Consider the following 27,474-nt stretch of genomic DNA (forward strand, 5'->3'; position numbering starts at 1 on the left):
TGCACTTTGGCAGTTCTTTTCAGGTTATTTAGTGCTTTTACAAAACACTTTCATAATTTAATGCATCTCAAAAAATCTTTTTTTTTTTTATTTATTTGAAGGAGGTGTGTAAAATGGCATACTTCAAAGTCTGAATTAGGGAAAAAAAAATCCACCAAATGTTTCTCCCACAATTCTCTGTTTATTTAAAGATATTTTGCCAATATCCTGGCTTTCACCAGCTTTTGTGTGTGTACATATATATATATATATATGTATGTAGTAGATGAAGTTGTAGAAACCTGCTTTGAGCTTCCCAATTGAAGATAGGAATGAATCTTATAAACTACAGAAGTCAGCCATTTTTGTTACAGTTTCTTAAGTTTCCTTAATTTATAGTAAATAAGGTGGTTCTTTGCTAACTGTCTAAGAGCATACCATGCAGTTGCTGTGTGGATTGATTTGGTTGTTTAATTTGTGTCTCTTCCTAGGTGTATGGCTAAGTGTAGTGAAACTTGTATTTTCAAATGAACTCTGACTATTCACCTAGAAGTGAAAACAAACAAAACCCAACCAAGATGCAAGTGCCAGAAATTTATGATTAGGAATTTTATGTTTATAAATCACATTTAGTTTTTTTTAAACATTTTTTCAAGATACTAAATTTAATTATGCATTTAAAGCAAGACCTTGGTGGAAGATTAAACTTCATCCTTTTTCGGTACTTTCTTCTAGTGCTTTCAAATCGAATCACATTTGTAGAGATAAACATAAGGAGGAGACAAATCTTAGACTTACGTTTTATCTGGTCATATCTCCTCTTTAGTTTCACCATGGATATCAAGTTCTGCTTTGGGTGAAATAATGTGATTAGTGCAGTCACTTTATTTTGAAATAATTATTTTTAAAAAGTAGCACGCTTATCTTGTAGTGTGTAAGGTTTTTTTAGTTTGATATCTTTTTGCTTTAGTAAATCAATAAACTAGTATTTATAAAGTGTTCAAAACTTGAATTCCAGAAAAATGATCCCCCGTTTCAACTCAGACTTCCTCCAAAGGCAGCTAGACCTGAAAAAGAAGTTGACCCAGAATATGAAGAGAAGATGGTAAGTGTTTTTACAACAAAACATAACTGCAGCTTTTTTAATGACATTTGGTTGTTTACTTGGAATAGATCAACATGGTTACTTGATATTTACAGTTTATTTGGTTTTCACGTTGTTTACACAAATGGTCCAATAATGCCTGCAAGGGAAAAATAATAGTAATTCTTTTCCAGGAGATCTTTGTGAAGATGTTGATTTGCTCGCAGGTGGTGCACTATTCAAAGAAATGCATTGCCCTCATGTGGGGAGATCATGCGTTGCAGTTCAGGTTCATTTTTATTGCCCTTTGGTTTGTGTTATTGCTGTGAGAGCACTTCTACTTGCGTGTAAGTTTCCTGCAGAAAAGCTTTCTGTTGTTTGAATGTTTCTTAGAAAGGTTATGGTACAGAATTACAATTTCACTTTTGTATTTTATATCAAGATATATAAATAAAATCACATGAAAATTGGTTTAAGTGGTACAGTGTTACATGATGCTTAGAAATGGCATAGAGAAACTGGTAACAGTTGCATTCTGTCAAATAGCATTTAAATTTTATCATATTTTTCTTAAAAATTATGTAACATGGTTTTTAAATATAGAGAAGGACATATGTTTTGCTGTGTTTATGTACTGAAGTGCAGATGTCTCATTGATATGGCAAAACTAAAATGATTGAAATGTGAAATCTGACAGCAAAACTCGCAAAATTCAGTGAAAGTGGCATTGAGCTGGTGCATCCATTACTTTAGTCATACTTCTAAAAGCAGAGGTACCACATTGTTGTCTTGGGTTAAATCCTGGCGGCCTTGAAGCTGATGGAAGTTTTTCCAGTCACTTGAGCAAAGTTGGAATTTCATCCTTTGCTGTAGGTCAGAGCCGTAGGTTTTTTCTTTCTTTTGTACCGGTCCTTTAGAGCATCCCCTTGCAGTGGCTGCTGTGTCGTGCAGACTTCAGCAATCTATACAAGTAAACTGGTTTTGGGTTGTTTTACTAATCTTTGAGTTTTGAATGGGGATGGGTTGCTGGAGTGAGATTATCCAGTCCTGCCATGTCTTCCAGTTGCTGTTGTATTCATAAAGGATTAATTGAACTACTACATGTTACAGTTGGGTGCCCTGAAGCAATTAATGCTTAGCTGTAAGCTGAAGCAGCTCAAGAGCTATTTCATGATGTGTGTAGCCCTCCGAGTTGGCTAACAATAGGCAGATGGTCTTGTCAGCCTTTCCTCATATAAGTTGTTCTCACGAGTGTCTCAATTCTGTTTCTTAATGAAAACACATTTTTAATGAAGAAAATTTACTAATTTTTCTTTTTTTAATTTTCTCCCCACTTTGGAAACTAGAAAGCAGATCGAGCAAAAAGGTTTGAATTCCTCTTGAAGCAGACAGAACTTTTTGCACATTTTATTCAGCCTGCAGCACAAAAATCGCCAACATCTCCATTGAAAGTCAAGCTGGGACGGCCACGGATGAAGAAAGATGAAAAACAGAGTTTGATTTCAGCTGGGGAGTATGTTTTATTTTTCTTTCTGACTTCTTACACTTTCAAACAAATTATGCATTTTAACATACCTGTGTAGTTAGTAGCATAGAGATTGCCCAGGGAACAGCTTCTCCAGAGAAGCTGTGGTTGACCCCTCCCTGGAAGTGTTCAAGCCCAGGTTGGGTGAGGCTTTGAGCAACCTGGTCTAGTGGAAGGTGTCTCTGCTCATGGCAGGGGGGTTGGGACTGGATGAGCTTTAAGGTCCCTTCCAACCCAAACCATTCTGTGATTCCATGGTTGTGCTTTAAGTAAGTCCAGAACTTTTCCTATTAATGGTGTATCATACTTTCTTTAAAAGCTGGCTGGTGTATGTATGCTGATCCATCAGCGTTAGTGTGACCTCGGATCAGGAATGCACCTTTAAAGTAAATTCCCTGAGTCTTGCCACTTACCATGCTTTGGTCCATATTGTGAAGTGATTTTAGAGCACATGAATTTCATTTCTTTTGCATGACACTGAACCAGAAGATGTGCTCTGGGAATGTACCTGATGTGTTCTAGCTGCTAGTGGGTGTGTCAGTGGGACCAGAGTGGAGCTAGACCCAGTTTAAAACAAGACAACGTGCTTATGATGTGGGTGTTGGATCCTCAGCACCATTTGTCTCACTCCACCGGTCTGTCTATATTAGTTTGTAATGCAGAATGGCATTTCTATTTTATTTAAAAAAAAAAAAAAAAGGTGATTAGTTACCAAATAATTGATTCTGAGGCCACCACTGGTGTGTGTCTTGTATTTCTGTGTTGCTCATTAAAAAGTACCTTAGAGAACTCATGATACTTGTTGTCAGAGCATAGTTATGGCTCTGGAGGAGAGGGCTTCATATCAGCCTTTCTAATTAAATCTGGATTGAACCATAAAGAATAACTTAGTACCAGAATATGATTTTGGTCAGGGTACTAGAACACACACATTGTAGATCAGTGATTGTTTCTGTTATAATTTGTCTCTTGATTTTATAGTCAGTGTTTTTAAATTATTTCCTATAAACATGAATCTTTGAATCTTTCTTCAGTTATCGTCACAGGCGCACAGAACAAGAGGAAGATGAAGAGCTGTTGTCAGAGAGTCGAAAAACATCTAATGTGTGTATTCGATTTGAAGAGTCTCCTTCATGTAAGTATTGTATTGACAATCTTCTGATTGCTTTGACATAATTAAAATCTGAGCAGATTGCAATTAAAATTTTCTACCTAGAATCAGTATTTTTCTACTTAGAGGAATCTTACATTTACAGATGTGAAAGGAGGAACACTAAGAGATTATCAGGTTAGAGGTTTGAACTGGATGATCTCATTGTATGAAAATGGTGTTAATGGCATTCTGGCAGATGAAATGGTAAGCAGTAATCTTTTTGAAATTTTTGTGGTAATTATTGCCCAAAATTCATCACTGTAGTGCCTACAGTATTTAATGTTTATGCAGTAGCATACGTTGTTCTGTGACAGTTAGATTTTTCACAGCTGGAATTGTAATGCAGTGGAAGAACTTGTATTTGCAAACAGTTGCCATCTAGTTTCCTTTAAACAACTTGAGTGTCAGAATTGTATAGTAGGAACATTGTCTGAAATTATTTCTGTATGGTATTTCATTTCAGCAGGTTTCTTTCCCCCCCTTCTTTGTCAATACAGGGTCTTGGTAAGACTCTGCAAACAATAGCGTTACTAGGCTATCTGAAGCATTACCGAAACATTCCTGGACCGCACATGGTCCTGGTTCCAAAATCAACTTTGCACAATTGGATGAATGAATTCAAACGCTGGGTTCCATCGTTACGTGCTGTTTGCCTTATTGGAGATAAAGACGCCAGAGTAAGTGCTCTACGCTTCAAAGCTGTATGAATTATTTGTCAAAAACTAGTATTTGGGTATGTGGAATTCCCCCTAAGCTACTTCCTTAATTACAATATTTTTGTAGTAATCTTTAATTGTATTAGCATTGAAAGTGTTATGCTTGTAACTATGAGGAAAAAGTGCAAATCAGTTGGTGAAATAATAGTCTGGGATCAAAGTACGGCTGTCTGACCTCCTTTTCTGTTGTCTTCCTCTGGTTCTTTGCACTTTTTTTTAATCTCTTCTGTGTTTGCATTATGACAGTGTTTATTAATTTTCCTTTATTACCCTCACTTTGTTACCTCTTTCTTCACTTTTTCAAGTGACCTCTCCCACTCTTTACTTGTGTCTTACATCCATGCCTTGCCTTCTAACTAGGATTGTGTTGTAGAGCTTTTCATCTTTCATAGTGAAGGCCTTAAAATAGATCTAGGGTGGTTTTCTCACTTGAAGGGGATCAATGAGCTGGATGTTTCTGTGAATTCTGTGGCTCCTCATAGATTGTGTGACTGCCTGTTACTGCAGGAGGGTAGGAAGGCTCTACAAAGGGATCTGGACAGGCTGGATTGATGGGCTGAGACTGATTGTATGAGGTGTAACAAGGCCAAGTGCTGGTTGCTACACTTGGATCACAACAACCCCATGCAACATTACAGACTTGGGGAGGAGTGGCTGGAGCGCTGCTCAGCAGAGAGGGACCTGGGGGAGTTGATTGATAGTCGGCTGAACATGTGTTCAGGTGGCCAAGAAGGCCAACAGCATCCTGGCCTGTATCAGAACTAGTGTGGCCAGCAGGACTAGGGAAGTTATTGTCCCCCTGTACTTGGCCCTGGTGAGGCCGCACCTCAAGCACTGTGTTGTTTTGGGCCCCTCGCTACAGGAAAAACATTGAGGTGCTGGGGCATGTCCAAAGAGCAACAAGCATGAAGGGTCTGAGAACAAGACTTATGAGGAGCTGCTGAGGGAACTGGGGTTGTTTCCACGAGTGACAGGACAAGAGGAAACAGCCTCAAGTTGTGCCAGAAGAGGTTTAGTTTGGATATTAGGAAAAATTTCTTCAAGGAAAGGGTTATCAAGGACTGGAACAGGCTGCTCAGGGAAGTAGTTGAGTCATCATCCCTGGAAGTGTTTAAAAGATGTGTAGACATAGCACTTAGGGGTGTGGTTTAGTAGTGGACTTGGTAATGTTATGTTAATGGTTGGACTCGATCTTAAGGGTCTTTTCCAACCTAAACGCTTCTGTGATTCTCTGAGAGGATCTGCTGGTTCTGCCAGTGAGCTGGACAGTTTCTTCCAGTGCCATAGGCTTGGATTTGACTGTTCTGCTCTTTGCAGATTGTTTTAATTTGAAGTCTGATAATATTTGCACCACAGTGTGTTTATCACTAGTTCCGTGGAATGAAATTAAGATTGTGTTGAAGGGAAGCGTGTACCTTCACTTTGTACTTTCTTTGCTTTCAGAGTCTTATGTTTGTATTGTCATAACTTCTCATTTCCTGATTTTCTACTTAATCTCTCTGTTCTATGGTGACTAAAGCACCTCTGAGCTTATATTTGCATTTTTAAGTCAGTGCATAGAGTTGTACAGAACACTCCTTTATTAGGTAGTGCTCCAAGGCTGTGCACTTGAACAGTTCTGTCAGCCCTACTCACTGGGGTGATCTGTGTACCCTAGTAAGTAAGTTCTTGGAGAGCTGCATGTGTGGCTTTTCCACAGGGTGATATACTTTCATGTGAAAGGATTTTTGTGCTTAGACATATATCCCCTACAAAATAGAGATGGGACAGAGGAGGGAAGAGAGAAGATGGGAGTAGTGTATTTGGGTTGTTTTGTGGATTATGTCTTTGGACTAGTTTAGAGGGTTTTTTCCCTATTGTTAGTATGTACAGAAAAATTATGCTGAAGAGTAAATATTTAATTTTGAATAAGAGAAAATTACTGTTTTGCTTAACCCCAGCTGATAAACTGTGCAGAAAGTACAAAGGATTGAAGGTCTTTATTACTGTAACTTTCAGTAACTGAAAGGATGTTTGAGTCGTCTTTTGTGTGCTAGCTTAGTGCATCAGTACTGTTGGCAGAGATAGGTTTCACTGAATTCCATATAAATTGTTCATATTTATAAGTGTTTATTAATTCAATTGTTCTGCTTTAGGCTGCTTTTATCCGTGATGTTATGATGCCTGGTGAATGGGATGTTTGTGTTACATCATATGAAATGGTAATTAAAGAGAAATCAGTCTTCAAAAAATTTAACTGGAGGTACCTGGTAATTGATGAAGCCCACAGAATAAAGAATGAGAAGTCTAAGGTAAATTCAAAATTATTTGATACTTTGAAGATAGTTTGACACAAAAGATTCCATCTGATTTTTAGCAGACTTTAAGTGTTAGGTGTAGGGGGTTTTTTCTTTGGTTGTTTTTCTAAATATAAGCCCTGAACTACTGGGTGGTAAATATGAATTTTGTAGGTAGCTCACTGTCTTTAAATTTAGTTGACATTGTTTCACGTTTCAAAAACTGATGAAAATTCATTATGCTTAAATGTACATGATGATGTTAACTATTTGTTGTATTTCTAGCTGTCGGAGATTGTACGTGAATTCAAGACAACAAATCGATTGCTGCTTACGGGAACTCCTTTACAGAATAACCTCCATGAGCTGTGGGCATTACTCAATTTTCTTTTACCTGATGTCTTCAATTCTGCAGATGTAAGTTGAGGCTTGGAAGTGGGGTTTTGCTCTTGTTTTGATTCCCAGGCTGCTATCTGCAGAGGAGAAGAATGACTAGCCTAGTGAGAGACATAGGATGTGGAAGAGCTAGATTCAGTAGAAGCTCTGTGGCTTACCCAACGATAGACTACTTTTTTGCTCTGTGTAGTTAAAACAGTGCACTGTTAGTGCAGATAAGGCCTCGGGCCCGTAATAGCAAATGTGATACTTTAAACAGTTCAAGAATTATGCAAAGTGGAACAAATTTGGGAAAGCAATGCAGAATGAAGAAAATGAAGCATCCAAATAGGCGTAAGCCTTTTGTGTTTATAATTTGAGTAATCGTTCTCCTGTTCTACTGCTAGTGTTTCCTTGCACTTGCATTGCTTGCTTCCATAGTTGTTGCTCTGCTGTCCATCTCATTTACTTAAGGACTCTGGTTTCTTTTTCTTTTTTTACCGCCTTGCCCTGCCATTACACAGGCACTAAGGGAACGAACTTGGACACTGCAGTGACAAACATGGAAAACCACTGTAAATTAAGCAGAGTAATACTGTTTGCCGAGTTACTCAGGTGACCTGAATGTTATAATGTGCTGGGGAGCTGGCACTGAATTGCAGACTGATTTTTCTCTCTCATAGAAGGCATTTGTCTGAATATTTATGCCACTCAGCTGGAGTGGAAGAGAGTCAGTATGTGTCTGTTGAAACTACAGATGATAAACTATTCATACCAATTGTGCTGTTTCTCACCACAGGATTTTGACTCATGGTTTGACACTAAAAATTGTCTCGGTGATCAGAAACTTGTAGAAAGACTTCATGCTGTAAGTATTTAAAGCTGTAATCATGTATCATCGTTAGCATACACAGTGTAAAAAAAAAATAAAAATAAATGGATTATGTCCCCCTTTTGTCTCCAAGTTGAGAAGATAAACTTGAAGGTATTTAGTTACAGAAATGCCCAGTGGAATTTTCATGAATGAAATACTGGAACTTTTTATTATAGATACTGCTTTTTGTAACATTACTGTTTGAAGCAGACAAAATCTGTACATAAAATGGGAAAATGAAGAATTTTGAGATCTTCTTGAAACCATTTATTATTGTTAATAATATACTGCTACCCATCATGCTAGTCTGAAGAAAGGCATGCCTTTACCTTTGTTTTACTGTACATGAGATAAAAGACGTTTTTCAGCATACCATAGCAGAACAAATGAGAAGGAAGTACAAAATACTTATTGAAATGTTGGTGTATTTGGTATATGCTGCTAGTGGAAATGAAACTGAGCTTATGTGAAGCTCATATAAAATAGATTTTATAAGCTTATGGGTTTGGCCCTTGCTTACCCAAGGGCCAGACCCATGAGATTGCCATATTCATCCCAGATAACAGCTGAGATGAATGTGGCAATCTTTATGTAGTGTACATATTTATGTGTGAACTTAGCTTATTAGTGCACAGCTTCATACTTTAGCAGAATTTCTCTGAAGGAGTCACCATGACAGCAATAGATCAGTTCTGAATAAATATCAGATAATTGAATCTGTTAATTTTGTATTTGAGGCAATCAATTTTATAAATTTATCTGTGGAAAAACTCTTAATTTGTGTAGGTTTTGAAGCCATTTTTATTACGTCGCATAAAAGCTGAAGTAGAAAAGAGCTTGCCTCCAAAGAAGGAAGTAAAAATTTATCTTGGGCTCAGCAAAATGCAGAGGGAATGGTGAGTTGTTTACATCAAAGTAGGGTTCTTTTCTGATAGAGAGCTTTTCACACTGATTTTTTTTTTTCCCTTGTAGTTCCAGGTTAAGACAGTCAGATGGAGAAGCCTGTTTATAGCCATCTTTGCTTTTTTTAAAGGTGCACAAGTTACAAAGAGATCAGGAAGGGTAATGAAAAAGGTCGGGCAGAAGAAAGCAGAAACTTTTTTCTTCTTTAATTTTGTTTGAAAGAATATATGCCTACTAAGTTTCCTCCTTTGAGCCAAATATGTACACACCACTAAAAGTCTGAGCTGAAATTAAAATAAAACCTTGAGAAGTCACATACCCAGAAGAGATCTGAGAAAAGGAGCCAGGTCAGTGTAGCAGCTTCAGTCAAATAAATGCTATCTTTAATCCACTTTGTAGTCCTTAAATAGTAGTGTAAGATAACCCAGTAAATGACAGATCATTGTCACTCACAGAGAAATTGCCTTTCCTGCTTAGGTATGGATTTATAAATCCTTATTATCAGTCAGATGTTCTTGCCAAGTTTCATAATAATACAGCTCATTATTATAAAAACAAAGCAAACTCACACATCCAGAAATAAGTAATTGGGATATTGCAGGTTTTCATTCATGTTTTAAATACCAAGTAAAAACTGAGTTGTTAAAAATTGCCTGTAAAACTTCAGGTATACGAGGATCCTGATGAAAGATATAGATATCCTGAATTCAGCTGGGAAAATGGATAAGATGCGTCTGCTGAATATTCTGATGCAGCTGCGGAAATGCTGTAACCATCCTTACCTATTTGATGGTGCTGAGCCAGGCCCTCCTTATACCACTGACACTCATCTCATCACTAACAGTGGTAAAATGTTAGTTCTGGATAAACTGCTAGCAAAGCTCAGAGAGCAAGGTGAGTACTGCTTATAAAAGGTAGTGATCTGAAAGCTCATTGTAAGTAAAACTACCTTTCAAAAATTGCATAGATTAATTCTTGTCTTGTTCCAGTGAATGCATTCATTACTTTCAGTGAGGTTTTTGTTGAAAATAATTTTTCTGTAGATCAGTGCATGGAGGGAAGGAATTCTTACAGGAATGATGAGGAAGAGTAATAATATGGAGAAGTAGGAGGAAAGGAAGAGCAGAGCCTTCCCTCTGCTGTCTTTGAGAAAACTTCTGATGAGAGGATTAGCTTGTTTATGCACATCAGTTGTCAGCTAATTGCCTTACCACGGTTTTAAGTGTTCTGTTTCTTCAGCTGTGTATTCCTTCTGTATAAGTTACCAAGTAACCTGTCTTGAGGAGAAGTTAAATCAGTACCAGAAAAGTAACTACAGAAGAAAGACTTAAGTTAGGCATAGTACAGAATATTTCATGTGAATTTTTACTCATGCTCTGTGATAAGATTAATGTGAAAACGTAAAACTAATGACAAAACCTTCTGTGTTGTTCTCTCAGGTTCCAGAGTTCTCCTTTTTAGTCAGATGACTCGCTTACTGGATATTTTGGAAGATTATTGCATGTGGCGTGGATATGAGTACTGCCGACTTGATGGACAGACACCACATGAAGAAAGAGAGGTGAGAAAGTTGCACATACACAAAAAATGTCTTTGTTTTACATATTAATTTATTAAGGAGTTGTTATTTACATATATATAAGCAGCTACATAGTTGTTTAAAGCAAAAATGCTGCAGTTTAAAAAGGCTGCTAAGGGTGTATGTTTTCCCCAACCAAAGTCCACAGTAAAGTTGGTTTCATTTGTCCCTACGCTAAATGAAAAATGTAATATTTTGTGGACTCAGAATGGATTTTTCCCACTTGTGCCAACCTACAGTTTCTTGCCTCTATAAAAGTTGGTTTTGGTATGAAAGTTCTGTAAATTTCAAAGAAATTAAATTGACAAGCCACCAACATATTGGAAGCTTGTTTGAAAACTCTGATACTTTCATGCAGCATGTGTAGGTTTGTTTGTTTCTTTTTCTTCTTTTAGGAAGCAATAGACACATTTAATGCTCCCAACAGCAGTAAATTCATTTTCATGCTTAGTACCAGAGCTGGAGGTCTTGGAATTAATTTGGCAACTGCTGATGTGGTTATTCTCTATGATTCAGATTGGAATCCTCAAGTAGATCTGCAAGCCATGGTGAGTTAACTGCCTAATACACAGTCATTTATTAAAGTTGTAATTGTTCTGTTTTGTATAAGTGTTTCCAGAATGTGCATTTTTGTTATTTCTCTTTACTTTTTGTGTTTAATACCAAAAAAATAAAGAATTGAATGAAACTGGCATGAACAGAATTGTGGAAGAAACCATAGATATTTCTCTGTAAATATCTTGTCTTTATTTTCTAACTGAATAAGATTACTTCTGTCAAAATACTGTAACAATGTTGTTTATCCATAGAATTATTCTTAATTGTATCTTTCCAGAAGACAACAGTAAATGAATAACGGAGGACTGTTTCCAAAATAATAGCAAAGAATTAAAAGCATGCAGCTTTATCTTCCTCCCTTTTGGGAAGCTTATGCTTTTGCAACCCACCTGTTTTCTGCTTAAGTATAGAATCATCTGGTGGTGATGTTAGGAAAAAAAACCCCTCACCTTTGGGTTAAACACACTAAAATCTTCTCTTTCTGAGTGCTGAATCCAAAAAAATTAATTTATAATTTGTTCCATGTGGAATAAAGATCACATGAGCCTTCTTGAATGATTGCGGGATGGATCATTTGTTCTGTGGTTTGTGGGGGGTTTGTTTTGATTATTTTTTTAATGCCGTTAAGCACATCAAATATTTACTGTGAATAACTCATCCTTTCGATATGCATGCTGACTATCAATAGTAGACTGAATTCCTGGAAACTGATGAGTGTGATTTGTGAGCTTTAGTAGGATTTTCAGGAAGAAATGAGTATTATGTGGGAGAGTAAAAGATTTCATGACTCATGTTTAAAGGACAGTCAGAAAATCCTAGTACCAAGAACTTGAAGGCCAGTTGTTTAACTTTTTATTTAAAAGAGCAAAATAATATTTTTATTCAGAGAGAATAACCACAAGTTTTGTTACAAATAAGTATAGTATGTTAGTCATATAGCCTCATTTGCTGTGCATTGCACCTGTACTCTGTGAGCTGCACATTGATGCTTTAATGTAGCTACCTTGGGACAGATACAGTATTGAAGCTGTGGCTGCATGGACTTTGCCCATGGAATTAAGATGCTCAAGCCAGGGATGCCGAAGTTTCAATACCTGTGTCACATGAGAGAACTAGTTTGAAAGCACTACAGACGTGTGTATGTACATACTGTTGTATCTCCACTTCCCATTTGCAGTCTAGACAGACATTCAATTCTCTTAATTTACAGTGAGGTGGATGCGTTTATTGCTACAGAATGACCCAAACTTAAGGTGTAATAGCCAGATATAAGTAAATGTTACTATGCTGGTTTTACATTTTTATATACTCTTCAATAAGCAGGGAACCAAACAATATATGCTAGTTTGTCTGCTGTTTCTGCGAGCTAACTGTCTATTGCTTGTGAGTTTTTGTTGCTGAACACTCATTGATTTATGTTTGTTAGGATCGTGCGCATCGTATTGGTCAAAAGAAACCAGTACGGGTGTTTCGACTAATCACTGATAATACTGTTGAAGAGAGGATTGTAGAAAGAGCTGAAATAAAACTGAGGCTGGACTCTATAGTTATACAACAAGGTATCAACTGCTATATATGTTTGTCTGCAACAGAATTATTCAGTCCCTTAAAGTATGGGTTAAATAACTGTACAAATGTACAGTATGAGAGAAAGCAGGCCTTCTGTATAATAGCAGTACACTAAATCAACCTAAGAAACTATAAAGCATAACTTACTTGTTCAGCTAAAATTTCTTGAAAAAAATTCTGTTTTCCTAAATAACGTGGGCATAGACTCCTAAGACTCTAAATGAGGAAAGCAAACCACAGCTGAATAGATGTTACTTGGTTTTTGTGATATGTAGAAAAAAGAATACAGGATTTGTTCCCTGACAAATTAAAAAAAAAAAAAAAATATATATATAGATGTGCTTCTTACCACATGGGAATTTACTGAACATTAAAGCTGCTTCATATGTCTTTGTTTAGAAGCTCTTGGAAGAGTTTGTCAAAAACTGAGGTTCTCAAGCTAAGTTTTGAAGGTTGTTTGGATTTCCAAAAGGGTGGGCTACTGAAAGGATGATGGTATAAAGATTTGATGGTCTGTGAAGGGATGAGATAGGATAAGTGAAATTTTGAGACAGAAATTAGAATTTTGGGAAAAATATTCAGATACTTAAGTTGCAATCAGTGAAGTGAATGTAAAAAAATCTTAAGTACTTCTTAGTGGTTAATACAGAATGTCATATTTTCATCTTGAAATAAAATTTTGATCTTAAGTTCAGCTAACTTTGTAAGAATAAGATGTTAAACACAAAATTTGAATTATCTAAATGTGAAGCATTCTTTGTTATGACTTGATCCAGAGTTGTTATTTTTTAATTTTCCCTGAAGTTCCCAATTTCTATGTATTTTCAGCTCAAGTGAAATGTAATTTTTTTTTTTCTGTATGGTTCTTCTGTTTTTTCCTTTCTTGTTCTACCAGTGAACTAAAAAAAATCCACTGAGAACTCTTGTATTATAACTTTCAACATGTTTCTTCTAATTTTAGGAAGGCTCATAGACCAACAGTCTAACAAACTGGCAAAAGATGAAATGCTGCAGATGATCCGGCATGGAGCCACACATGTTTTTGCTTCCAAAGATAGTGAGCTGACAGAGGAAGATATAACCACTATTTTAGAAAGAGGTGAAAAGAAGGTTAGAGAACAGTTTTGTTTGGAATACGAAATGTGTAAAACATTAAATATACATACACAAAATAGAAATTAAATCTGATTATGTAAATCTATTTTTATGCCCAATTATTACTTCACTATTTGTAAATATTTTAAAGCTTATGAAAATTTTGAAGGAGTAGATTTAGTGAGTTATAATTATTTTCAAAGTTCAGACCGTATGTATCATATTTTAAGCACTATTTATTTTGTGGGTTTTTAGATAGATGTAGATTTTGTGCCAACTATTCTAATAGACACAAAACCTTTATGGAACTTTATTAGTGAATAGGTAGCCTGGGAAAATGAGCTCCAAAGAGCTAGCCATATATTTAATTTAAATTTAAATCATACAGTTGTAGGGCTGCATCCCAGCATAATAAATTTAGTTTAATGGAAAGTTTTGGAGTCAGATTCTTCAAAATTGAAGAGCACTATGGGTGTCTCTGCTTACAAAAAAAATGTAAGTAAAAGTTTAAAGCGGAAAAAGACATAGAGAACGTTCTAATGATGATGAAAGCTGGGTTTTTTTCAGAAAAGATAAAACAGCTTGAGTGGGCCTAAAAGTATCTTCCTGTATTTTCAGACAGCGGAAATGAATGAACGGTTGCAGAAGATGGGGGAGAGCTCCCTACGAAACTTCACTATGGACACAGAGATGAGCTTATACAACTTTGAAGGTGAAGATTATAGGGAAAAACAAAAGGTAATTTTTCTCAAACTCGTTAAGACTTTAGAGGTGCAAGCATAAAGGCAATACTAGAAATGTTATGGCTATGAAGGTTATTCTAGAGAAGTAAGGAGCTACTAAAAAATTAAGTTAGCTCTGCAGAATCATCAATACACCAAAATTTGGTTAAATTAGCTTTCAGCCCCACTGTTTTTCTTCATGGTAAAATCTGGTAATATTGCTCAAATTTTATCCTTTCTGCAGCAAAATACTGTGTTGCATCCTATTACACTACTGCAGTCAGTATCATTTTACTGCCACATTTTATTTTTTTTTCTCTTCTATGTGTAGCTGAGCATGATGGAATGGATAGAGCCTCCAAAACGAGAACGCAAAGCTAATTACGCAGTCGATGCTTATTTCAGAGAAGCCCTACGTGTTAGTGAACCAAAAGTCCCAAAAGTAAGTAATTAGCAAGTATGGAGGGTTTTTATGTTGTTCTTTTGTTCTTCTCATCTCCCATGTTGCACCTCCTACTCTCACCCTATACCGGTAATAAAATTAATGTGTTTACAAAGTGATAGGTTGCCACTGCTGCTGAATTATGGCAGTTTAATTGCACAGAAATCAAGCTTATATAATGTTAATGTATCTGTGTATTTTTGAAGGCTCCGCGACCTCCAAAACAACCAAATATTCAGGATTTCCAGTTTTTCCCACCACGGTTATTTGAACTTCTGGAAAAAGAAATTCTGTATTATCGTAAGACTATAGGATATAAGGTAATGCTTTTTTTTTTTCCGTTCAAATTAGTGAAGTGTATTTGTGTTCCTCTTCGCGGATTTACTGCAACCTTGACAATAGCTAAATGAAGTAAATGAGAATGCAACTAAAAATATGTATCATTCTGGTCTTATTTTTTTGCAATGTGCTTCTTGTGAAGGAAATGGCTTAAAACCTCTATTCCACTGTTCATGTTCCATTGCAGAACAGAGAAAGTAATCTGTAATTCCTTCTTTCATTAAAAACTTCATAACATTCATTGTAACATACATTTGACAAAATGTAGTCCTATTTTTGGGAGTGAGGGTTTAAGCAATAAGGTTTGAATCTAAGTAAAACCCATTTGGTAACTGCTGTACAGATCAGTGCTTTAATATTTAATAGTTGTAAAAAATGTATTTTACCACTTACGTGTATTCTGCAGTGTTTTTCACTAAAGTTTCTTAAAGAAAAAGTGAATAGGACCCATTTGTTACTTACAAGTGAAGATAAATTTTACATTAGGAGCTTGTGAGACAAGAAGGAACAAGCATAGATAAATGACAGTATGATACATCACCTTGTCTTGAAGGTTAATATTTTTAATTTTGTAACAGTTTTGTAGATACTGATGAAAATATTCTGATACTCACTTTTAAAAATATTTTTATTGTGGTTTGGTTTCTTCAGGGCAGCCAAGGTGTGGGATGGTGCGTTTTTTTGTTGTTTGAATTTGTCTTTTTGTTCTATGACAAGAAGTGCTTAGTGGCTGTGGACTATTGTCAATCCTGTGAAATCTAACATGCTTATAAACCATAAACTGAGGTTGACTGAAAAGTGTACAGTCTCTAATAACCTTGCTGTGCTGCTGCTTATTGATACCCCTTATTTTAGGTGCCCAGGAACCCTGATCTCCCAAATGCAGCTCAGGTACAAAAAGAGGAACAAAAGAAGATAGATGAGTCTATGCCTCTGAATACGGAGGAAACTGAAGAGAAAGAAAAGCTTCTAACACAGGTGAAATAAAAACAGCTGAAGTATTTCATAATGTATTTTTTAATAGTATGGAATATAAATACTAATAATGATAAATCTGCACAGAAAGCTACACTGATCTTATAGAAAGAAGAAAGCACACAACATGTAATGATTTGGCTTGGTTTTGCTTTGAGGGACCTTGCCTGTCCTTGAACAAGTTTACATCTTAGTCACCTACTATTTCCTTGAATGTCTGCAAAGTTTCTGAGGCAAGGACTTAAACAGTAGATGCACTGCCGACCAATACATGCAGAAATCCAATCAGTTGCTTTCTTATATATGCATCTTCCTTGCATTTTTTTCATCAAAAAGGGCTTGAATCGTAGAGGACAAGCCTTTGTCAACATACACGGTATTTACACAGTTGTGCTGCATATGTCACATCGATTAATGCTGTCCCTGTTGGGTTGTTAAGCATGTTCCTTTTATATGGGGACTGCATCCCTGTTACTGGCTAGTTTCTTGACTTTAGGACTATTATCCTGCTGAGTAGGCTTATTCAAAGCAAATTGTTAAGGAGAAAGGTGTATCTCAAAGTAACAGGATTTTTTGATTCAGAAGATTTTTTTAGTAAAAGAACAGGGCGTAGTCTACCTTGAGAAGAAATTTGCAAGGTCATGATTTGACTATTAATTTCACCTGTTTATAGCAGAGGAAATATTTAAGCTGTGCTGATATGCATGTCAGTACTGCTGTTAATGATTAAAAAGAAATACTTGTGTATATTCAACTTCTTGTAAAGATGCTATCTAATTGTGGAATGAGCTTATTCATGTGTAGAACTGACAGAGTTCCTTGTAAATGTATTTCTGTGATGAAGGAAACTCAACTTAACTGTTGTTCAGTTTTGGGTTCATTTCTTTGGTACTTAGCAAGTTTTCTGTTTGAGTGTGCTATGGAGTTTCCATTTGATTGCATCTTTTTGGACTAGAGATCGTTTCTTGACGTACTTAGGCTTTTGTCAAGCTGTTTGTCTGGTTCAAGATTTGTTAATGTCCATCACAAGAGCTCTTGCTTTAGATACTTGCTCTACTCTAAGAACTTGTAGTGACACTTGCATTGGTGCACCCTGTAATCCTAAGACATTTGTTGCTTGTATCTGCTGAAGGGTGACTTAAATAAAATTACAGTAACCTGTAATTGAGCTTGTTTCTTTGGAGAAATACCATGTAAAAAAGTTTAAAAAGAAAGAAGAGTAAAAAACTCTTACTAATGCACGTGGAATCATGCACAAAAATAGCTCTTTAGACCTTTAGTAATTAAGTAATAAACCCTGGATAATACAAGTTTATGGAAATCCTGAAAGACCATTAACCACTAATTACGTGACACTGCAGAGCTATTGCCAGTTGGAGTAAATGATACATACATGAGACAAAATTTTGCAAAATGTTTCCCTTCTGCCTAGTAATGCCTTCTTGATCTCTTACTGCTTACAGGGTTTTACAAACTGGAATAAAAGAGATTTTAACCAGTTTATTAAAGCTAATGAGAAATATGGTCGTGATGATATAGACAATATTGCCCGTGAGGTGGAGGGAAAGTCTCCTGAGGAGGTCATTGAGTATTCAGGTTTGAAATTTTGAAATATATTTCTTAATCAAGTGGTATCGCTTTAAGTTTTGCTACATGTTCCTTTAAAATGACAAGATGTAGAATTTGTATGTTTTAAAAAAAGTACGTAATAGTTCTTTTCAGAAGACTTAATTCTGTTAAAAATACTGAATTTGTGGCATATAAATATGCCTTCAGCTGCCTTTATCCCTGATCAGCCAAAATTTAGAACTTGGCATAGTTAATTTAAAGACACTGAATAAAGGGTCTGTGCAGGCTTATTTCTTGGCTAGCATAGTAAAAGGAAGAATATTAGCAAATATTTTAAGATTTAATGGAACCACAACCTGTGGGGTTTTTTTGTTTGTTTTCTGGAGTGCCTTAACTGAGTAAAGTAGTAAGAGTAGAGGAAAAGATTTTATTTTACAAATTATATTTTGCATTTTCAGCTGTTTTCTGGGAACGTTGTAATGAACTACAGGACATTGAGAGGATCATGGCTCAAATTGAACGAGGAGAGGCAAGAATTCAACGGAGGATCAGTATCAAGAAAGCCCTCGATGCCAAAGTAATCATTGCAGGTTTTCTGTTTTCTGCAACTGAATTCTTCCAAATTCCTTCAGAAAAGGAAGAGTTGGGGATGGGAGTTAAATCTTTTTATATAGTGTATTACCATGTGTTGGTAATCTACACCAATATGTAACACATACTTGATGTAATATTTTATGTTTACTAGTCCTTATTTTTGTTTTGCACCCAGATTGCAAGGTATAAAGCACCTTTTCATCAGTTGCGTATTCAGTATGGAACAAACAAAGGGAAAAATTACACAGAAGAGGAAGACAGATTTTTGATATGCATGTTACACAAGATGGGCTTTGACAAAGAAAATGTGTATGAGGAACTAAGGCAGTGTGTGCGCAATGCTCCTCAGTTCAGATTTGACTGGTTTATCAAATCTAGAACTGCAATGGTAGGTATCAGTCACATGGACTATGGAAGTATCTTGTTCCTTTTTTAAGCACCATCACATAAAATATGGATTTGTGCTGGTATATTGGAGCCTAGGAAACAGGTGCTGAAAAAGTAACTTTGGTTTTTATTTTCATTTCTAGTTTGGAGTAAAATAACCTTTTCCCTTAGTACAGCAAACAACACAACACAGCTGAAACAAACGGATCAGAAAATTTGCCAAGCTGAGGTCTCACGTTACCCTGAGGGATTAATGCAGAGGTTGACTGTCCTTACAAATATCCTTGTTACTTTTATTGCAAACTAAAGGTTTTACCAAACAATGCCTCTTAAGACATGACTGCTTTTCAGAATTATTGGGCAATATTAAAGACTGAAAACATCTGAATTATGTACTGGGGAAAAAAGAACAGCTTTTCTAATATTGGTATTGCTAAAAGCATAAGGAAATTTAGTGATTCATATAATTGTTAATTGTTGAAACAATTGGTTTAAAATGCACTTGTAGTTGTGAATAAGGATTATCACATGCAAGTGCTTAATTTTATTTTAGTTTTCTGAAGATTTTGTTCATGCTTGGAGAACGTAGTATGTTTGAAAGCAAATAGACTAGTACTCTGAATTTTAGGTGTATTTTTTTCCTTTCTCTGTTTGAAGAGCAGAGACATTCTTTTTCAATTCAGTAATTGAGTAATAAGTGATAACGCTAAAAGCAGCTTTGGTAGTTACAAATAATAAGCTATGTAGTTACCAACCTCAGGATATCGGACTCTTTTAATGATAAAAAGCTGTCAGCTCTGCCCTGGAATTTTTGCTCAGATCTCCCCTCATTCAGTTCCTTTTTCTCACAACTAAAATTTGTCAATCTGTGCACCTTATGTAGGAAACACACACATGCATTTTCATGTGAATGTATTTATATGGGGAAAAACACATTCAGGGTTTTTTTTTAATGCTGGAAATAACTTTATCCTACTCACTTGCAATGAGTGAGAGCTGGAACTTTTTTGTCTACTTGAATACAAAACTGTGTTGGTCCAAGAGAGTGGAGCACCCTGTCCCTTATACAGCTGTTGTAGATTCTTCCCATTGTCCTGTAAGCAGATTTCTAATTAAATGCTATGCTGCGGTCATGTAACTTAAATGTTATGTTGTATACTAATCTGGATTTTTCTTTTTAGCAGCCTAGTCTAGCAATTACAGAACCACTGTGCATTATTTACTGTCTTCATTTTCTGACCTCAGGATTTGTTTATAAAATGTTCTTTCAGAGTTCTGGGCACTGTACTAAGAATAAATAAACCGTAAGATAAAATATTTAAAATGTATATTTGAACAGGTGGGAATATTTGCTTTTCCCAGGGCTACTTATAATTATGCAGTACAATTTCTACTCGATATTTCAGCAATTAAAAGTGTTTCTGTATAGTGCAGCAGTTGGCCCTTAATTAAAAAGAATTACAAACTTAACTTGCTAAAATGTCTGTTTGGAAAAAATACTGGATTTAAAAATTATGTCTGTAAAGAGAGAAACCTCCAGTATTTAGTCTATGATGAAGTTTCTTTTAAGGTGTCTATGGAGGAATCCATCTAAGTACTAGAAATGAAAAATGGAGCTCAACATCTAATATTAGTTGATGTATAGTTAAGTCGGGGGTAGAATTAAATATTCAGTTTAAATCTTCTTGCGGATCCTTCTGTTCAGTATAATTTAATTTTTTAAAGGGGATAGGAATCATTTGCTTAAGTGTACAAATACGTTCTGTGATGTCCCATGCTGAAATTGAGGCACTGGGAACATAGTGAATCTCTAGGCTAATGTTTTCTCTTAAAATTCTATCCATTAATATTTTTAGTTTTTCTGCTGTTACACTGTTGAAAAAGAATAGTATGAAAATACAAAGCTAAAATAATCTTTCACTTTCGGTGTGCATTTAATATTCTTAAATGTTTTAAATTACCATGATAAGTATAACTTAGTAGTTTATAACTGCCATTCACTGGCATACTTTATGTATTCAAATATCCCGATGCTTATGGAAGTATTAATTGGTATGGGTACACTTTGCACTAGCTTGTATTGTTTTAAGAAGAAATATGCTGGTAAGTCACTTGATATCAAGAAAAATGAACCAAGTATAAATACAAATCTTCATAAAGGAGTAAATAATAAGTTTAGTGAAAGTGGTTAGAACTTCCTAGAATACATGTGATCTCAAAATTACCTTTTATTACATTCAAACTGATATGAAACAAGATGGAAAGGGCAGTGGAATTCTGAAAAGGACTTACCAGGCTCTCCGAGGAAACTTTCTGTTCTACTAACCACTAGATGTCTCTTGAATTCCATATATATAACTGATTTATCTTCCATCTTCTTATTTCTGTTTCTTCTCCTTCTGATTTCTCTCTGGAAACCAAATTCTGCTTAATTTACTTATTCCAAAAGCAGATGGTTTACCCAAAATGCAAGTTTTCAAAGAGATTGAGTGTGCCTAAAATTGTAATTTTATTTTTTTTTTAACTGGATACAGAGGTTTAATTTTTTGAGTTTAGTTGTTACTGTTCTTTTATTTCTGTCCATGCAGGAAGAATGCAAAATACTGTGGCAGGAGTGAATCATGTATCTGTTTTCTGAAGTCATAAATTATGCATATTCTCTTTTACTTTTCTGCAAACCTTAGCTAGTGTAAGACAAATGACTCCTTTGTAAATACAGGAATATATGGGCCTGTTGACAGAGCTTAGGACTACTTTCACTCCCAAGTCAGCACCTCTACCTTCAGTCATGCAGAAGGTGATGGTTCAGTGCTCTCATCTTCTTTATTGCAATACTAGTCTTTACAGCTATGAAGGGGTGAGCAAAGTACATCTGATCTCTTTCTATCCTAAAGAGAAAAGTATCTGGCCACACTGAATAAAATCTCACCTCTAAAGGCACAAGGCATTTTAAACTTTAAAGTGTATTTTTATAGCAATAAAATGGAATGGGTCAGTCCATATTAAAATTTCAGTAGCTTAATGCAGGATTTATCATGTAGATTCTTTTGGATGGTAGATGTAGAAGAAACCTGTGTGCATGTCACATCTTACTGTCCGCTGCTTCTGTGGTTCTCCAGAGTGTTTGAGTCCATCCTTTGTCCACAGTGTGTTGTTCTGCAGTAGCAGTCATCAGGAAAGTCTAACCACAAACCTGTACACTTCAATAAATGTATGTATTTATGCAAGCATTTTTCCCCAGGAAAGGGGAGGATTTTTCTTAGGGCCTTAGGCAGATGGATCAAGGTTATTTTTTTAGTCCTTTCTAATTAATTGCTTGTCCTGAGTTTAACACAAACTGGTTTCTCATACACTAGAAAAGATCTAGGTTATTGTTGCTATTAAACAGCTTGTCGTCAGTCTTTACCTACAGCTCCTAATTCTTTGAGAACAATGTACACATATTTAAATTATGTAAAATACTTCTGACATATTGACAATAATCTTTCTACCTCTGTCTTTTTATCTTCTGTATTCATCTGTAGAGTGTAGGTTTTAGGGACTGAAACTCTCCTGTCCTGTATTTGAGAAAACAATGTATGTTGGGATGGCTTGCACTCAAGTTTTCTCAGGCTTACTGCCTTTTTACCTAAACACTGTTGTGTGGATGGAATTTGAGGGTTTTTATTAGTTGAGGTGCGTATTTTAGCTCCAGCAGGACTGTCACATTCCAGGGCACAAGCATGACACACTAATTCATGGTTGAACCTGTACTGAGGGGCATGGAGTTACTTTTACATGGATGCGGTAGAAATGACTCATTATAATACTCTGCAACACTACACGCATGAGACTGGAGTGTTTCAAGTAGGGAGTTGTAAAAAATAATGTCCTGAAGAATATTTTTTTGTGTGTGTGTGTGGTAAAAAAAAATTCATATAGTAGCAGGATTTGGTGTGTCCATTCTGAATTACACAGCTTTCACCAAAGGGCTTGGAGCTCCCTTTGTAGAAGAATCTGTGGAAACTGTAGAACTTAAGAATGTGGTTAAGCTTGAGGGTATTAACATCTCAAAGATGAGTCATATGCTTGACTGTTTCAGACCGTTCAGGATCAAGAAAGCGTGCAGGCTGCATTGTTTTCCATCATGTAACATGATGAGTGAGGCAATATATAGGCTACAGATGCTGAAAAAATAGAGACTAATTCCTGGGCAAAAAGGTCACCTGTTCACTTCATTGCAAATAGACCAGTTGTAGATTAAGATTTATGCTACTAGGTAATTGTAGGATAGCTTGTGGTTCAAAAATTGCTTCATTGAATTTAATAGAGATAAGACATAATTTTCCAGCTTTTTTTCCTCAGAGGAAAGCTTCCTGCTTTGTGTTGGAAAGAAAAGTCCATGGAATCACTGTTCTCAGGGTGCATAGAACATACTGAATCATTATATTAAAACCAGTTACTATTACAGAATCACAGAATGTTAGGGATTGGAGGGGACCTCAAAAGATCATCTAGTCCATACCCCTGTCAGAGCAGGATCACCTACAGTAGGTCACACAGGAAGGTGTCCAGGAGGGTTTTGAACGTCTCCAGAGAAGGAGACTCCACAACCTCTCTGGGCAGCCTGTCCCAGTGCCCTGTCACTCTTACAGTGAAAAAGTTTTTCCTTATGCTTACATGGAATCTCCTATGCTCCAGCTTGCACCCTTTGCCCCTTGTTCTACTGTTGAACATCACTGAGAAGAGCCTGGCTCCATCTTCCTGACATTCACCCTTTACATATTTATAAACATTAATGAGGTCACCCCTCAGTCTCCTCTAAACTAAAGAGCCCCAGCTCCCTCAGCCTTTCCTCATAAAGGAGATGTTCCACTCCCTTGATCATCTTTTTGGCTCTGCACTGGACTCTCTCAAGCAGTTCCCTGTCCTTCTTGAACTGTGGGGCCCAGAACTGGACACAGTATTCCAGATGTGGCCTCACCAGGGCAGAGTAGAGGGGGAGGAGAACCTCTCTCGACCTACTAACCACACCCCTTCTAATACTGTGTATTTTGTAAGAGATCTCTTTTTTTCGTGATGGGATACAAGAAACCGTCCAAGTCAAACGTGTTCTATTAACCAAGCCAACTGTTACTAACTGCAATGCAGATGCTTTTAGAGTTGTATTGGAAGTATTTTTTAATGTATAAATGACCTTATGGCATTTAATCTTTATCACTTCCTTGATGCTAAAAGCTTTTAAGGCTTGCTATCTTTTGGTTGCTGTTTGACTGAAAATACAACAGTGAGTTCATGATTTAAGGCTGGATAGATTTTTGGCAGTTGGAAGCTCTACAGTGTCTTACCAGAAAAAAAAACCAAACTAGTCTGTGTGCAACAGAAAAATATTGTTTAAGACAGCTTTGATTCCTGCTTGAAAGATATACCTAAAGACCTCTCTTCCTAAAATCTGGCGTAGTATGCTGGCAGGCTATAATTTGCTTCATCTAAACAAGATGAAAGATTAGATCAGTCTTTTAAGTTTGGAAGATAGAGAGAATCCTAAAAACTCTGTGTTAGGAAGTTGAATGTTTTGGTAAATCTCCCTGTGTTTATAAAGAGGGTTACACTAAGGTAAAGACAGATGAACAAATAACTAAGCTAATCTTACCACTGTGTAAATATTGTACATTTTTTGAAAACCTAAGTATTTTGGAATTCAAGAATTTTGAACATATTTATGTAAATGAGATAATTTATAGAATTTATTTAGAGAATTTGATGTTTTCTGTTTCCTTAGGAGTTTCAGAGACGCTGCAATACTCTGATATCATTAATAGAAAAAGAAAATATGGAAATTGAGGAAAAAGAAAGAGCTGAAAAGAAGAAAAGAGGAGCAAAAGTTACAGCAGTATGTTTAGCAGCATTTACTTTACTTGTAATGGGACAGAATTAAATTATATTTTGTTAGAAAATGAAAAAAATAATTGTAGCCACTAATTGTTTTCGTATAAACCATTAGTTGAGAGATTAAACTGAAGTCTTTGTCTATTCATCTGTTCATAGCTCTCCTAGATTTTATGTAGCTCTTCCCAATTTGTAGTATTTTGGGGCTTTTTTTTTTGACCAGAGTCTTTTGTCTACGTACCAGAGGAAGACTCTTTTTTAAGAAATCGTAGCACCACCCTTTTTCTCCCTACACATTTACATCATATTTTTGCTTTAATTTAATCTGAGATTGTTACTCTTCCCCTACATAGTAGTTCCTGGCAGAAGAAATGATAAGAAGCACTTCTTTTGTTTTGGGGAGTTCTCTTTAAAACAAAATTGTGTGTAAGTCAAGGTCCTGATCTTTTCATCTGATTCATGGTATGTGTGGTACCTGTACCATTGATACCATGTAATGATTTCAAGAAGATAAAAAGGGTAGCAGAATTAAGTGTCTAAATCTGGGATTTTTGTTTGCCCTTCCAGTATATCCTACAAAGCTGATTTGAGATATATAATACATTAGGGTCACCTATCTATCTTTTGAAGAGTTAGTCAGGTACTTAAATTTTATTTTTTTAATGATACCACCCTTTTGTTGAATTTATAAAATATTTTTTTCCCTTTTAGTCACAGAAGAGAAAAGCAGATTTGGCTACTGAGAACTCTGGAAAAAAAGATGCAAAGAAAGTGAAGTCATAAACCTGCAAACTGAATGCTAAATGTAGAACTGCCACTTTCTTCTCTCCATCTACAAGTATTAATTGCCAACTTCTTTGTATTCATGGTACTCTTATCCCCCAAATCCTATGGTTTAATTTTGCAAATTTTGTATACTTTACAATGTGTTTCTTTATCTAAAATGTGTAGCTTTATATCTTATGCATTCCAGTATTTCTGTGTACTGTATTTTGTGAGTTTCATGTATTTGACAAAATTCACTCAGTCCTTGTTTTTTTGAAGCTTGTGCTGAGGTTTTAGCTTTTATATGTTTTATATGCTGCTGCTGCTTTGAAAGAAAACCTAGATTCTATAGCTGTATTATTGTTGTTTCATATTTTAAATTTATATGGCTGTTGGAAAATAAACTGACTTACTTATTTGAAGAGAAATATACTCCACCTTTGTTTTCCCTACCCTCTTACCCTTTTTTTGCATAGTTACATTTAGAGTGAATGTTAAGGTTTGTATAATTGTGCCTTCATCATTGATCAGATTTTTTTTTTTTCAGAGGAGTACTTAGATAGGATCAGGAGCATGACAGAACAAAAAAAAAAACCTAATTAGACTGACATTCTTGACATTAAATTGACATTTTTCTCGGAAATGTTTGGAAGGAAAGCCAGCAAATACTTACACTTTTTTTTTTCTTTATCACTGGTTTCTGCTGGGCTCTATACATGCTTAAACGTGGGTTGAGGTGTTATTCTGAGTGACCTCTAGATGAAAACTTTTCTATGCCTAATAAACTGAAGTAGGCAACTAACAGCTTCTTTTTTAAGTAACAAACAAAATAATTAATCTTCTGGTTGGTAGGCTGCTCAGCTATGAAGCCTTGTGCTAAAAGATCTTTGCTCTAATTATCTCTGCTAACTTTCTGCTTTTACCTTTGGTTCAATGTGTCAGTCAGAAGCAATGGGGATATATTATGGAGTGCTCCTTTTGAGTATTTCTATTTTAATGAAGGGATGAAAGTGTTGGATGTATGATTTTTTTTGACTTTGCAAGAATGGCCTTTATAGCAGGTTCATAGTTTCTGCTCACCTTGGAGTCTCTGCCTTTCCCGAATCAGTAGGACAGTGACTGTGACATCTAATGTTTTACTTTGATCTTTTGTCTCTGATCTGGTGTTCAGTATGGACCTTGCTACAGTATGACATGCCCTCATAATGTCAAGTCTAGATTAATACAGTGTGCTTTACATGGTACTTCCCTTGAAGACTACTTGTAAATTTCTTCTAGTGCAGTTTGCTTCCTTCTGTGGTTTGAGGTGTTTTGAGATTAAAAAAACTTCTTCAAACTCTTTGTATTTCATGCTTTGCACTGGCTGCCTTCTTCTGTATTTGTAAAATTCAGGACTTTTTTATAAAAAGTTCTTGAGTCTTAGGACAAAGTTCTGCCTATATTCTTTTATGTTATTTAAAATGTATTGGAATGTCTTTGAAATTTTCTGTGATTAATCTCTGTAAGCTTGATGAGTAATTTCCAGCCTTTCTTGATCGTCTGTGTTTAAGGTTTGGGGCAAAATGGATGTGACGACTTGGTTGAGCATTTTGAAAGATTAATAATTTGACTTTATATTTTGAAATGGAGCTTTTGGTTGGGAATCAAGTTACTGATTGTTTCACTGGGCTTGTAGGACATCCTATAAAAAAGAGTATTCATCTGATGGGTTGAGAGCTACATCTAATAATGATGGGACATCCACTTCTAGACAGAAGATTAGTGATGGGTATCAATCCATGCTTGTAAATGAGGAGGCAACCCAGATGGGATAGGTCTACTCGGAGAAGAAGGATGTCTTTTCAAATCATATTTTTGGCATTGGAGTAGTTGACATTCTGCTTTATCCTTGGGAGAAAAACATCCTTTGTAATTATGGGCTGGAAAAAGGCTGTGCAGCTACATGCATACATAATTGCAAATCCCTGGAGCATTGCTATTAATGGAGAAAGATGCCTTATTTACGTTTGCTTTTCAGCTCCCATGTTGCTTTATAAGATTATGACCTGAAATTATTAAAGAAAAAAAGTAAAAAGAGGAGGGAAATAAAGGCTGGAAGAGCCAATTGAATCTAGACCTTGTTCTGTT

General features: G+C 35.8%; 1 protein-coding gene across 1 annotated transcript; it reads left to right on the forward strand.

The window, feature by feature from the left end:
- Positions 1-997: 997 nt before the first annotated feature.
- On the forward strand, positions 998-25,769 carry SMARCA1 (SNF2 related chromatin remodeling ATPase 1; the record flags this gene model as incomplete). Its single annotated transcript, XM_010169102.1, has 23 exons — positions 998-1,084; positions 2,410-2,576; positions 3,623-3,723; positions 3,845-3,945; positions 4,239-4,418; positions 6,593-6,748; positions 7,019-7,150; positions 7,908-7,976; positions 8,769-8,878; positions 9,553-9,779; positions 10,325-10,446; positions 10,860-11,012; positions 12,449-12,581; positions 13,553-13,701; positions 14,305-14,424; positions 14,740-14,850; positions 15,057-15,170; positions 16,045-16,167; positions 17,628-17,760; positions 18,192-18,310; positions 18,503-18,715; positions 24,476-24,586; positions 25,294-25,769. Coding segments are annotated over 23 exons (3,003 nt in total), but the record flags the coding sequence as incomplete, so codon positions are not given.
- Positions 25,770-27,474: the final 1,705 nt, after the last annotated feature.

This window comes from Antrostomus carolinensis, unplaced genomic scaffold, assembly GCF_000700745.2.
Source record: "Antrostomus carolinensis isolate BGI_N321 unplaced genomic scaffold, ASM70074v2 scaffold32205, whole genome shotgun sequence".
NCBI lineage: Eukaryota > Metazoa > Chordata > Aves > Caprimulgiformes > Caprimulgidae > Antrostomus > Antrostomus carolinensis.